The sequence below is a fragment of the Grampus griseus genome (assembly GCF_964374135.1).
Source record: "Grampus griseus genome assembly, chromosome: 10".
NCBI lineage: Eukaryota > Metazoa > Chordata > Mammalia > Artiodactyla > Delphinidae > Grampus > Grampus griseus.
This window is the reverse complement of record NC_139004.1, coordinates 39,308,656-39,323,145: the sequence shown is the minus strand read 5'-3', so window position 1 is coordinate 39,323,145 and position 14,490 is coordinate 39,308,656. Positions and strand designations below refer to the sequence as shown.

The 14,490-nt window shown below is 55.5% G+C and overlaps 1 protein-coding gene across 4 annotated transcripts in view; it reads right to left on the bottom strand.

Moving 5' to 3' along the window:
- Window positions 1–14,490, bottom strand: part of GRM4 (glutamate metabotropic receptor 4) — a gene marked incomplete at both ends in the record, with an annotated part of 118,105 nt that overhangs the window by 91,524 nt on the left and 12,091 nt on the right. For 2 of the 4 annotated variants that reach the window (XM_082663638.1, XM_082663639.1), the window contains one exon: window positions 5,983–6,501. The exons of 1 other annotated variant lie outside the window; for it this stretch is intronic. In XM_082663638.1, coding sequence (XP_082519764.1) covers window positions 5,983–6,501 — 519 coding nt within the window. Of the gene's footprint in view, window positions 1–5,982; window positions 6,841–14,490 lie in introns of those variants that run through there. One more of the 4 variants, XM_082663637.1, reaches the window with a different exon arrangement.

Here is a 14,490-nt window from a genome sequence, read left to right as displayed (position 1 = left end):
GCTGTGTGACCTTGAGGAATTTGCTTAGCCTCTCTGAGCCTCAGTTCTCCGTCTGTAAAATGGGGATAACCACTGTACACCTACCCCTGGGGGTTGCTGTGAGGACTGGGGCAGACCCTGACACAGGACACATGCCATGTAAATGCTGCGATTATTCTACCCCAACGACCTCTTCAGGAGGGTCCCTCATTCACCCCCGAACATGCACTGAGTGAGCCTTCTTGGGACAAATCTCTAACAACAGCCAATAGTGGGACATGGGGATACCCTTTAACGGGGAAAAAAGCATTAAGCGAAAAGAATTCCGTAAGTCAGCAAGGGGCTGGAGGTATTTGGGAGGAGGAAACAGGTGGCCCAGGGGTCACCAAAGTGGTGGGCACTGGTGGCCAGTGGCTGGACCCCATGGTAAAGTGAGCTTACCTACACTTATCCCCACAGCCAGGAGCTCATGCAGGTTCTGCAGACGGGGGCCCTCCTGCTGTCATTGCAGAGTTTGGGGAGACATGGGGGCTGCAAATGGCTCACTCTCCGTGAGTCCCTTCAGCCATGATTTCCTGAGGGCCCCCCATGGACCTGGCATCTGTTGGGATCCTACAGGCGCAACTTAGAGGCCAGCAGGGGTCAGCTGATGGTCTCTGTCTCATCTACTTAATTCCAAGGGCATAGCTCAAGAGCAGTGCTAGACAATATGTAAATGAACAGGCATGGCTGCGCTCCCATAAAACTTTACAGACACTGAAATTTGAATTTCATATAATTTTCCTGTGTCATGACATATTGCTTTTAATTTTTTTTCAACCATTTAAAACACGGAGACCATTCTCAGCTCATGGGCCGTACAAAAACAGGCAGCAGCCCAGAGGGGAAGCCAAGAGAAACATGAAAACAAACAAAGAAATACGGACATGACTACAAACTGTGGTGAGGGTCATGAAGGGGAAGATGGGAAAATAATATAGAATAACTGGGGGATGGAGGGTGGTTCTCTGAAGAGCGTCCACTTAAACTTTAGGTTGAATGAGAAGGATGCAGCCTCAAGGAGTAGGAGGAGAACATTCCAATAGAGACGGGACAGCAGGTGCAAAGGCCCTGTGGTGGGCAAACAGCACAGTGTCTTCAAGGAACATAAAGAAAACAGTAGGACTGGTATGGAGTGCACCCAGGAGAGGCAAAACGATGTGGTCAGAGCACCAGGTAGCACAGGGCCTGTCAGACTGGCAAGCATTTTGGAAGTTTGCGTTTTAATCTAAGAGCAATGCAAAGTCAAGAACAAGTTTAAGCAGGGTGGGGAGCAGGTTGGATTTGGCTTTTAGCAAGGTCGCTCTGTTAGCTGAGCAAAGGCTGGGCTGTGGAAAGGCCTGTCTGGAAGCAGGGAGAGGAGAGAGGTTTCTGCCGGATCCGGGTGAGAGCGCACAAGGTGGGGGTTGAGGAGACTCCAGCACGAGGACGTGTCCTAAAGGAGAGCCTGCAGGATCTGCAGATGGTAGAAAGGCAGAGGTCAAAAATGCCACCACGTCTCTTGGCCTGGGCGCTGCAAGCACAGAGCTGTCTTCAAGGACAGGCAGGCTGTGTGAGAGTGGGTGGACCCTCTTGAAAGTTCCTCCTGGTTGTGCAGTGAAAACACTTTCAAGCAGAACATGGGGTATCAGCTGAGCCACAGAGGTTCCCCAGGAGCCCTGGGCCTGGCACTGAGGGGCAGACAAGCCAAGCACCTGGCAGGCAGCTTTCTCTAAAAGGCACCACAGACCCTTACCAGCACTCACAGCCCCGCGAGGGACAAGCCCTCACAGGCCAGGCTGACGTGGCACAGAGAGCCAATGTCGCCCACCAGTGTCCCTGGCCCGGCCTCTCCTAGGAAGCTGGGCACCTGCCCTCCACCTGCTGGCTGGCATCCCCTCTCCCACCTGCCCCTTCCTGCCCTCTCTCCACTCCACCCCAGTCTTAGTGCTCAAACCCCACTGTGGTGACGGCCAGAAAACCCTCATTACCTGCAAGTTAAGTTGGCCACTCAGTCTCCACACCACAGGGAGACACCTGAGGCCCAGCAGATGGTCAGTCCTCTCCAGGATCAGCCTCAAAGGTCACCATCTGTCCCTGCCCACCGGGCCCAGCCTCTTCCACATCAACGGAGCCTCTCATGCTGACTTAAGGCCCAGCTACAAGCTGTGCAATGACATTTTCTGCAGGCTGACTGTGTGCCAGGCACCAGGCTAGGCCTTTTCTGGACATTAACCCTTAATTCCCACACCAGGCCTAGGAGACCACTGTCATCCCCTTTTTACAAAGGAGGAAACCGACGCACAAACAGGCTAAACGATTTGCCAAGGTGGCGAAAGCTGTCTGGCTCCAGTCTCCAGATGCTTACCCACCATGCTAGGCCACATTCCCATCTTCAAGCCTCAGTTTTTGTTGTTGTTGTTGTTTTTTCTCCACTGCAAAATTAATGAGGGACTCAATGCAATGATTTCTGGATCCTTCTGAGCTCTTACAGGTCAAGGATTGGAAAACTGTTTCCTTCCAGGGCACTTACTATGTTCTTTTTCCCCCCAACAATAACTGCTCTCAGGAAAAGATATTACTGACTCTTTCATACTATGGTGTAAGTGACTGGTATGGTGAGTAGATATGGTGGATATGGTGAGGTAACTCTGGTGGCACAGCGATTCAAACTCAGATCTGACTGGCTTCAGAACCTGGGCTGTCCCCACGACACAGCATTGTAGAGGTCACATCCTCTGCGTTAGGCTCTCCTCTGAAAAGTATTCTTTAGCTCCATCAATATTCCCTTGACTAGGAGAATGGAGCCAAAATGAAGATGAAGGAGTGGGTGGGAACAGGGGAGTAAAGGATATGAGCTGTCAGACCCACAACTTCCCGAAGTCAGGGCTTCTGATCCCTAATGACGGCCTGGGTTTGAGGCCCCACTTCCAACCCAGTTGCTTTGGGCAGGCAGTCTGGAAGGAGTCAGTTCTGGGAGCTGGGACCTGACTCCCAGCCCTGGCCCGTCCCTTAATCAGGGCTCAGTTTCCACAACTGTACGACAGGAAGTTGGCCCCTCCCAGCTCTGGCAGGTGTGAGTTTTGCTCATACCCTGGCCTTGACAGAACCCCATCAGCATTCTCCAGGCAGGAAATTACCCCACGTGCCCCCAAACCCAGAGCTCCTCTCTAAGCTTTGCACAGGAAATCCACCTCACGGAGGAAAGAGAGCTGTAATCACAGCCTCTGGGGGAAGTTCCCAGCAGACCCCACTAATAGCCTTGGCAGGGAGCGGGGCTGGGGCGCAGCAATGCCCTTTGAAACAGACACCTGACACCGCAGCTCCCCTGGCCCCCAAGATGCCCCTCCCTCATCCTTCCCTGCTTGAAGCTCTGCACCTGACCTCCCTCCTCAAAGTTCAACCTTTTTGTCTCTGTAAATGGCTTTTCAGTTTCTGGCCCAGCCTCTCATTTCTACCAGTTTAATTATTGAGGAGCCCTCTTGTCGCCAGCCTGGAACATTAACGCTCTTAAAAGGGACCCAGGGACTTCGGACCATAGCCAGCTGTCTCCTTCTGCCTCTCTCCCCATCTCCCCCACCGCCCGTCCCCTTTCCTTTCCCAACAGGCCCCTTCCGTCCCCCTTCCTTCTCCCCTCCCTAGGCCTCTACCTCCCAGTCCCATCTTGCTCTCGGGGCAGGACAAAACCCAGGCCACGCCACATTCATATGTGACCAGATGGGCAGCTGAAGAGCCCTCGGCTGGTGAGGCCCTTTGGCCCCAGACCCCCTCACCCCACCAGCGACCTTCCCCATCCTGGGAGAGGTCAGCACAGCAGTCACAGCCCACTGCTGTGTGGGGCTTCCAAGAACCCGCTTCAAGGCCTCATGCTGACAGCAACCTTTCTTAGAGCCTTGGCCATGTGTCTGGTGACACCTCTCAGCTCCTTTGATCTTTTCCACCTCCCTATAAAGTGCGTACTGGTTCCCCTCTAGGACATGGTGGGGAAGGACCCTTACCAATGTCATAGCCCCAAGGGCCCAATCACGTTGTTTTATCATCTTTATAAAACACTTTTTAAAAGACACAGACTCACCAAGGTGTTTAATACAAAGCTCAGAAAAGGACACTGCAGCAGCCCCACCTGTAGTCTGGTCTTCTCAAAGGCTGGGGGGCTGTGCCCCACTCAGTCAGGATGACCCAGGTCGCCTCACCTCCCAAGCCCAGGGAAGGCAGGCTGAATTGGTGACACAGCTCACCGAAGCCATCACTAGGCCCTGGGACCACAGAGCCTTGCTCCCCCTCCCCTCTGGGTCTCTACTCCTCACTGCAGAATTGGGCAGGTGGAGGGACTGGACCAGTTTCCCATTCCCCAACCATCCCACCAACGAATGTCCACAAGCAACACTGCTCCCCAGCGGTTGTTCAAATTGCCCGCTACAAAGGCAAAGTCTCCTTCAAGTCTCCGGCTTCAGCGTGATTTTGCATCCTTCAGAATGCATCCATTTGTTTTTAAATTAAAATAATGTTTTCATCTGGATCATCAAGCAAAACCAACACTACAGGAAGAAGGCCCCAAGGCAAGGACTGCAGAGCACACGTGGCCCAGACCAGCCTATGGCAAAGTTCCAACCCCGCCCCTGCTGTGACAGGACAACTCAACCACCTTTCTTTCCCACCTACCCTCACAGCCAACACAGAGACATTCGCACCGTTCATCCCCACTTCTACCCCGGCCCCCAGAAATGCCCCCCAAGTACTGATGCATCATGGGATTGGGCAAACGTGTTCCAGAAAGGGTCCAGGAGAGACGGCTCCAGCCTCAGCGCTTCCCATCCTGCATGAGGCCAAACAGCCTCTCTCTGTCCACTCCCTAACTCTGGAGCCTTTGAGGAGGCAAGGGGCCAATTCCAGAGGCCAAGAATCTAACACCAGAGTGAAGAAGGGACCCAGAGGCTCCATTTGTGCCACCTTCCTCCTCCCTCACCCTCTTCTCTCTCCCTCTCTCTCTGTCTTTCTGTCTCTCTCTGTATCTCTCTGTCTCTCTCTCTCTGTCTCTCTCTCTCACACACACACACACACACACACACACACACACACACACACGCACACACAGCAAACGAGGAGGCTCCCAGAGAGAAGCAGGCACATAATTATTGGTAAAACGCTTGTAATGTTTTTCTCTCTACCCAGTAGCTTTCAGTAGTTTTAGCAGCTTAGCGAAGCACTTGGCTCCAATTGAATTGCAAATCAGCAGCTCCTGCCCCAGGAAGAGAGGAAGGGAGGCGGCAAGGAGGGGGCAGGGAGGGATTCCAGAAGGAAGGGGAGAAAGGTGTGCAAGGAAGAGGGGCAGAAGGAAGGTAATGAGCCAGGGAGGCTAAGCTCAGGGCCAAGGGCACCAGAAACAGGGACTGCCCGCTCCTCCAGGCCTTTTCCCGTCCTCATCTCCGTTCACTGCGGTAGCCAACACCTCATCCAAAAAATCAGGACACATCTTCTAACTATAATCCTGAGGTGGAGCGGAAGGGCCATGCGGGGCTTTCTCAGCTACCCGGGAGAAAAACAGATCTTTCTTGGCAATTGCAATTATTGAAAAACAATGTCAAAACAAAAGTCTTGCTTTTTCTCCCTGGCAATCTCCAACATTCCCATTCCCATTCTATGTTTATCTTTTAATCTGTCTACCTTTCTATCTACCTAAATTTCTATTCGTCCATCTGTCTGGGTTTTTTATATTTCTGTCTGCCCATCTCCTCCTCCCTTCTGTTGTTCGCCAGTACTTCCTTTCCCCTCCCGGTTCAGAATTCCCCGCAGAGGAGCAGAGTCGATCAAGGAGCTGCCTGCAGCAGGTGCTGTTTCAGCACCATGGTCAGCACCACGGAGCTGGGTCCCTCCTCACCACAGGTCAGCCCCAAATTCTCAGAGATTGCTCGGGGAGCTGGGAAACACACTCTCTCCCTCGGATTCAGGAGGAGAAGAAGAGAAAGGAGCTGGGCAGGCACTAACCTTGAAGAGACGAAGGATGTTGGCCACCATGATGGAGACCGAACTCCCTGAAGCACCGATGACACCCACCACGCGCTCAGGTTTAGTGATGATGGGCGGGCCGCCGCTGCCACAGCGGACCTCCGTGCCATCCTTCTCAATGAGCGCCTGCACAAAGGTCAGCGACTGCTCCAGGGCATGGGTGTCCCTGGAGCAGGTGTCCAGTATGCGGGCGCCCAACGTGATGTTGGGCAGCAGGTCCGGGTCATTGTTAATGCGATCTAGAGCAAAGAGCATGGCCTCCAGGCGGTGGATGCCCTTTTCCTTCTTGAGTTCTCCGCAGGCCTTGCCCTCTGAGCCCCGGCCGTGCACCGGGAACAGGCCTCCCAGAGTGATGTCACCATCTATGCGGATGGAATTCATTTGAGGGTGGCCTTTGGGCTTCCCCAGGGAGGAAGGCACCCAGGGCCCAGACAGGCTGAGGAGCAGGCAAAGGAGCAGCCGGGCCCACCACCAGCCCCAGCCCCTCTTCCCAGGCATCTCGGAAATCCCTAGAGACCCATGAATGGCAGGCCTCCCTCCTAGCCGTGTGGGCCCCTGGCCCACAGCCTGGGGGAGCAGGGGCAGAGCAGCCCCCACAAGTCTCTCCAGTGCAGCTTCAGCAGCAGGGCGGCTGATGGCAGCCAACAGGCTGAACCATGCTGGTGTTCCTCGCCCCGCAGGCAACGCTCAGTTACGGGCACAGGCCATGCTCCCAGATGGCAGGGAGTGCCTGGGGTGCAGCAAAGCTCTGGGCTTGGTCCCCACGTCCTGCAGGCCTGTTCTTGGTGGATGACTGTGAAAGGAGGAGAGTGCTCCTAGCTTGGCAGGTCTTGGCATCAAGGGGAAAACAGCTCCAATGCTCTCCTCTTACCAACCTTAAAGAGAGAGAGAGAGAGAGAGAGAGAGAGAGAGAATCAAGGAGAAGCCCAAAGAAGACATTAGCAATTCGGATCTCTCATCAGGAGCCTGAGAGCAGGAGATGCTGGAGGTTATAGCCAAAGACTCCACAAATCTCCTGAGCTTGGTTTCCTCCCAGCTGCTGCTCAACTTTGGTCCAAATGGGAGAATTTGAGGCAGAAATTGGGTGGTGTCTGAAGATTTCTTAAGGCCTGTGCCCACTACCATCAGACCCGAGGCCTCAGAGAGCTCTCTCCCCAGGCAACAGCCTGGGAGGCTTGGGCAGAGGAGAGGCCCCTCTCAACACTCACCCACAGGAAGGAGCAGGCAGAAACCGGTCCCACAGGGCACAGCTCATTTCAGAGACGAGGAAACCAAGGCCCAGAGCAGGAGAGCACCTGACCCGAGTCACACAGCGGGCAAGCAGCAGAACGCTGCCTGGAACCCAGCTTTCTGGCTCCCAGCTCTGGAACCAGACACACTTGGGCTCCTTGAGGACTCAGAGACAAGGAAAGCCAACGAGGCCCAGGAGAAGAAGTCTGGCTGAGAGCTGCTCAGCCTGAAGGCCAGGGAGAAGCTGGGGCTGCCGGGGCTTTGGGGTTCTCCTGCTGAACTGGGGAGGGCTAGGTGGACCCTCCCATTTCCACCCCAGCTGCTCTGCCCGGGCCGGCGGGTGGTGGGGGAGGGGGCGGGCGGTCAACCCAACTGAGGCTCATTTTCTCTTGCTGGGCCTCCCTCCCCTCCCCTCCCCTCCCCTCCCCCTCTCTAAGGGTCTTTCTCTCTTAGTTTCCTTTGCTCCTTCTCTCTTCCCCACTTCCTCCCTCTGCGAGTGGGGCTTGGGTTCTGGCCTGAGCTAGTGCACGTTATGATGACGGTCGTTATTATTGTTGTTGTGATTAAATATTTATCTGCAAGGGTGGAGGAGGGAGTACCAGCTCTTCCTCATTCTCATGGCTAATTTGGGCTAATTTCCCCAGGACTTCCTTGTGTGCGCCCAGCCTTCCCTTACCACCAGCAACCTCCCTGCCCTCGACTCAGGAGGCCCCAGGGAGAAAGGCGGAAAGCTGAGCCAGGGCTTGGCTAGGGGGCGACCCCAAGGCCCCCTTCCCCATGGGTTTGTCAAATGAAGACCAGCAGCCACTCACCCGTTCTGTGCCTCAGTTTCCCTAGCCATTTGGAAGAAGAGCTTGTGTTTGGGTTGGGAGGTGTCCCTGGAAATATGGTCCCTCTATCAAGACCAAGTGGTGGTCTCAGAACCACCCATCCCCCACCCCACAGAGGCCCTGACTGCTCCAGGTCTGCACAAGGGGTAGAGGAGGAGAGGGGGCACACCCCAGGATCCAACCTCAGCTCCCGGGTTTCTTCTAAACCCTCACCTCACATCTTACCCCCGCATCAGAATGCTCCCTCCTCCGTTTAGCTCCTCAGAGGCCAAGAGTATGGCTCTTAATTCTCCTCAGCCCCCTCTGCAGGTGAACCAGTAGCCCAGAGGGACCACATAACTCTGCCGAAGTCAAACAGCAAGTCAAGGCGGGTGAGGACTCAAAGCCAGCCCCAGTCACACTGAGAGAGCCTGGGGAAGCTGGCGGGAAGCCAGGACTCAGTGACCTAGGGCTGGTGTAGTGCTTTGGGGAAGGCTTAAGAGCTGTTAAAATACAAGAGCGGGGCAGCTACACCTGTGTGGACCCCTCATTAGCACTCACCCCTTTGTGTGAGTGAGTTATCAGATCTCTCTCCCAGGGGGCCGTGGGGAGTGAGGGGATGGGGGATACTAGCTGCTGAGGCCAGTTCTAGGGGATTCAGAAGAGAAACAGCAGAAGCCTCAGACCACCCTGCAGTCCTGCTGCTGCCCTGCTGGAGGCCACACCTGTCCCCTAGGGAGTCCTCAGTTTCAACATCTGTAAAATGGATGGGCTGGAATAAGACCCAGTCTGGAGGCCATCCTGTCCCTGTGGGAGCATTTCAGTTGTCACAATGATGAGAGTCACCTACTAGCTTGCATCCAGGCAGGGTCAGAGATGGCATGGGCAAGACAGCCCGCACAATGAAACACTGTCTTGTCCAAACGCCAATTGTGCCCCATGGAGAAATAACAGCGAAGGACAACATAGCGCTGTGTGCCAGCCACCACGCAGGTGCTTCTCAGGTGACACTCACATCCCTATGAGCCAGGTGGGATTTTTATCCCCATCACACAGATGACGAAGCTGAGGCACCAAACGTCAAACAGTGACACAGCCCAGGGACACGGAGCTTGGGCAGGCCGCCCGGGCCCTGACCACCCCACCACGCTGGCCCCGAGGGTCTCTCAGGCCCTGCCCAGTTCCCATATCCTAGGAAGTCAGGCTTGGTTTTCTTGAATTTCAAATGGAGGGATTTCTGGCATCAGGACAAGGTGGTGAGCCGAGGCTGCAACAGGGCAGACTCAGGCTGGGAAACCAATGCACAGCAGCTTCTGACAGTCAGGCCCTGCAAAGGCTTCCAGATCCTTCGTGAGGGCTCAACACTGGCTTCTCTTGAAGCCTGAGCACCTCTGGGCTGATCAGTGCCCGCACACAGACACACACAGACACACACACACCATAGGCAGGGCAAGGACAGAGGCCACACAGGGGAAGGAGGCCTCAGTGAGGAGAAAGGCAAATACTTGCAAGATGAGAATCACGACCGCAAGGCCCCGGGCCCTGCCCCAAGCTGCTCAGACACCAGCAAGGCCTCTCTCCATTGGACTGGGTCCCAGCCTGCCTGCAGCGAGTCCCCTCCAGCCCTCAGACCTACCAGGCCTGCCTTTTCCGAGCTTCTCCAAGAGCTGGGCAAACCACCGCCTCTTTCAACCTCCCCTCCTTCCTTTGATCAGCATAACAGGCACCAGGGAAAAGTAAAAATACCTGGGAGTGAAAGGAGCCAGGAGAGCAGAGGCTGGGGGTGGGGCGGACAGGGGGAGCCCGGCTGATCCTCCCTCCCCCACGGGGCACCTCCACCTGCAGGGGAGGGGGGAGCTGGGGGGGTGCTGGGAGCCCTCAGACCACTCCCCCAGGTCCAAAACAGCCAGGAAAGCTCAAACTGGGACAGTTAGGGGGGGTCCCGCCCGAGGTGAAATCACCACGATGGCCACCCACCCCCAGATGGGTCTCCTCTCCCGTCCTCAGTCTCCCTTTCCCACCTCCCTCCTCAGCCCCTTACTCACTTCCCTCTGCTGTCCCTGCTAGATCCTTTCTCCAGGGAGAACCCCTTACTCACTTCCCCCTGCTGTCCCTGCTAGATCCTTTCTCCAGGGAGGACAGAACTAGGCAGGAAGGGATGAGGAGCACAGGGTAGAGCAATAGTTCACTGGCCAATGGCATTTTCCAGAACATTCTCCTCAGTGAAAGGGGATGGGGGAGGGGAGGCTGGGGGGAGAGCTGTAGTTCACCCCTCCCTTAGCCCAGCCAGCCCCACCACCTGAGGGTCTCTCAGACGCCCGAGGAACTGGCCAAACCTACCTCAGTGACCCCTTCCAAGTCTTAACAAGCAGGATTCCAGGCTTTTCTCCTGCCTGACCTCAACCCTTCCCTCTCCAGCCAGGGCCTGGGCCATAAAGAACCACAAACCACAAAACAACAACCAGAAGAGAGCTACTGTGACTTAATAAGCTCCAATTTAGTTTTCACTGAGCTGCTTTTTCTTCTCCAAAAGCTAAAGAAATAGAATTCTCCCAAACACGAAATAAAGGGCAGAGTCGGAGGGAGGGACCCCGCACTTTGCTTCCAGGGGTGGGGGCCACAACCAGAGCGGCTCAGTCCCCCCTCCAGCCCTCCGAGGGGACGCTCAGCCTCCTGACTCCTCTGCAGGCCAACAGGCCAGCCCCTAGGGCTGAGCGGGTGGAACGAGGAAAGCCAGGTCCAGAAAGGACTCCCCGCCTGCCCGGGGTCCCCAGCACACCCTCCTCACATTCCTGAGCCAGGCCTCCGGACCTATGGTGGCCCTTCCCCTCTGCCTGCCCCAGTTTCCTCCAGCACCTACTTCAGCTCTCTTCACCTTGACCTCTGCTGGGCCCAGCCCAGCCCAGGTGCTGGGAGAACTCAGGGACTGTGAATGGAGGAGTGGAGTGGGGTTTGAACCCTCTGAGCTGTTCAGACGCCTCATCGCCCACATCTCACATTTCCACGGAAGGAGGGACTGGCAGCTCCACTCCCCAAAGGGGACAGTGAGGGAGAACCTGAGGCCTCTTCCCTCCTTTCCTACACCACCCTCACCCCCTTGGGACTGCAGGTCACCTCTAAGGCCCCCCTCTCTCCTGACCCCGGGGACTTGCGCTGGCTGGGCAGAAGTGAGGTTTGCTAGACAGTCTCCTTTCAAATGGACAAAGCCTAACCCAGGAAGCAGGTCATCAGAAGCCCGCTCCACCCCAGCTGCACCAGCAACAAACCTCCACCTGTATGATTTGGGTCCCTAAGGAAAGGGGGTAACCAATTATCTCCCTCAAACCCCAGCAGCACAACCCTCTCCCCACCTGGACCACAACCTGAGGGGATCACGTCATCCTCATCTTGATATCTCTGCATCCCAGCTTGCACGGTGCCTGGCATCCCCCACTGGGGTCTGTGGAAGTGACAATGATCCCTGGGGTCTTTCCACCCTTCTCTCCCAGGTAATCTAGTTCTAGAATAATAGGAAGAGTAGCCCTGCTCCAGGCACTGACCCAGCCCGAGCCATGTTCTAAGAGCAAGAAGGAGGGAAGAGTGGGGGTCTGGACCCCATGCCCCCTTCCCTTCAATTCCCTGAGCTGTTCCAGCTCCCTGGCCTGATCAGGAACCTCTCAAGTTCAGAAACCCCAGACCTCACTTCAAAACCCATCCTCTCCCTGTTCCAAAACAAGGACCTGGTTCAGAAGTGACTGGCTCTGTGCTGGGCATGCGGTGGGTACTGAGAAATGCGTGTGGAAGGAACGAAGGAAGGGATGGAGGACATAATTCCTGAGCTTCATGCCAACGGAAACTAAGAAGGGGGAAACAAACCAGTTGCCCATGCTTCCCTGACCCTTGGATTCCCTCCAGCCTCCTCCCTGTGAGGCTTACCCTTCAAGTGAGCAACTGAGATACTTCTTCTTCCAGGAAGACTGCCCTGATGATTCTAGTTCCTGTTATCTCCTTCCTCCACAGTCAGTGCCATAAAGCCTCTCTCTGTGTGTTGTTATTGGGCACTGATAAGCCTCGGAGCACGTTAAGGGCCTGGGTGCACAGCACCGCCCTCATCTCGGTGTCCCAGTGCCCAGCCCAAGGCTCAGAATGCAGGAAATTCTCAGTCAACAACCAGACAAAGCCAGGTCCCTGCCCAGAGCCAGCACAGCACCACCCTCACCAGTGTGGAGCCCAGGGCAGGGAGTGGGGGTCTGCAGCAGCATTCCAGGTTCCCGGAGTGGGGCTCAGACCTTGCCCTGAATTCTTACAACCCTCTTGTGTGGGCAGGCATGGAATATAATCCATGACCATTCAGTTATTCAATGTGCCATCCGAATACGTGCTGAGCTCCTGCCGTGTGCCAGACTCCGTTCTGAGCACTGGGGAAACGCTGGAAGTGAAAACAGACACAAACACCTGCCCTGGGAAGCCAACATCCCAGTGGGGGAGTGGCGCAGGAGAGACAATAAATACATCTACACACAGATGGGTGGCACTTCAGGGGATCAAGGGGCTATGAAGACACACAAGGCAGGTAAGGAGAAAGGGAATGACCCAGAGGAGCTTTTTCAGAAAAAGATAGTCAGGGAAGGCTTCTCAGAGGAGGTGGCATTAGAGCAGAGATTAAAAACAGTAAAGGCACGAGCCATGTGTCTGGGAGAAAAACATCCCAGGTAGAGAGAACAGCAAGTGCAAAGGCCCTGGGGTGGGCATATGATTAGCATTCATTGTTCAAGGAACAGCAAGGAGGTCAGCATGACTGGAGGGCAGTGGGAAGGGAGAGAGGCAGGAGAGGAGGTCAGAGCGGGCTCCAAGCATAAGATCAAGCAGGACCTTGTGGGCCATGGTGTGGATGGAGAAAGGAGGGCCCACTGTGAGCACAGCAGACAGGGACTCGGGACTAGAGAAACCAGAGGCTCAAAGGCAGCCACCTGCTAAGGCCACAGCAGCTCCCATCAGTTGCAAGGCAAAGAAAGCACATCTCATTGGCACTGGGTCCCACCAATTCAGCTCAGAAAATGCCCAGCCTTGACTTTCCCCTTCTCCCAGAGCCAGGGGGCCAGCCACCAAGCTCACGCTTGCTCAAGGTCTCCTCCAACCAGCAGCCCCCATGCAGACCCCCAGGCCTCTCCTTCTGGCCCCAACTCACCCCACCCCCACTTGCCAGGACCATCCAGTTTTCCAGCACAACATCCAAGCGGGCAAGTGCCTTTGTTTGCAGCTGTTGCTAATGTGGGCTTCCTGCTAATGCTGTTTCTTCCTCTCTCCTCCTTCTTCCTGTCCCCCCCACTGAACCCCGGCACTGCCCTGGAAACCTGGGGCCCACTGGCTTAGGGAGTCCATGTCCAAACCCTACTGCCTTGCACAGCCACGAACAGAACCACAGCTGTGGGGGAGACTTCCCACCCTAAGGCACCCTGAGGCCAGGCACAAAGAAGGGGCCGTGACATCTGAGAAGCGATCACCGGCCAAAAACTTAAGAATCCAGGTCAAGTCCCCAATCTTTATTTCTATATTCAAATCTAAAAATAACCCTGTAGCGATGAAGTGTTACTAGAAGTCACAGCCCAGCCAGAACACGGGTCCAGAGACTAGTCTGTCCCCCTGAGGGACAGAGGGATGGCTGCGAGGGTTGAGTGTGGGGGACCCAGGGAGGACTCCAACCTCCTGGTCCCGATGCAGGTGGCCCAGCCTGGGACCGCCAGGCAGCTGAGCTCCCCAGGGCGTCATCACAGCCCCTGGGCGGCCAGGGCTTTCTCCAGAAGAGGGAGGCTTAGGAGACACTACAGCTTGCTCGTCAGCATGGCTCGAGCCGAAATGGCACGGCTGTCATTATGGGCTGGCATTTCCCAATTACTGCAGATAATATCTACCTTAATTGAATGGAGTCCAGATAATGGCATTATGCATCACATTCCCCAATTTATTTAATATACGTGTGTACACATATATTTATGCCTCACTGCTGCCACGAGATTGCTAAACGGTGAGGTTAATTATAAAACATTTCGACGGGAGTCATCAGCTTTCATTTAAGGGTGATTTTTGCTATCCTTGTGGTACTCGTTTTTCCAAGGAGCCAAGAGAAACTTGGACAGGGGCTAGAGACTCTCTCTGCCCTGTGGGCTGGGGGGCTGGGGGGCAGGGCTGCAGGGCAGGCTTCATCTTTCCTGAGCGAGTTCCCATTATAAGCCTCCCTTTCAGGAGCAAAGCTCAGGCAGGGAAAGAGAGGTTGGGGGAGCAGAAGGGGGGGCGGTACTGAGGCAGAAGCCCCCAGAGCTTGACTCCAGGACTGGCGGGGAGCAGAAGCCTGCTGGGAAGGCAAAGCTACATGCCTGGGGTTGGGCTGAGAGGCAGCAGGGAGACAGTGGAAGAGAAGCAGAGCAGAGGACAGAGGGAGGCCAGAAGCTGCACAGCCAGGAAGGAAACA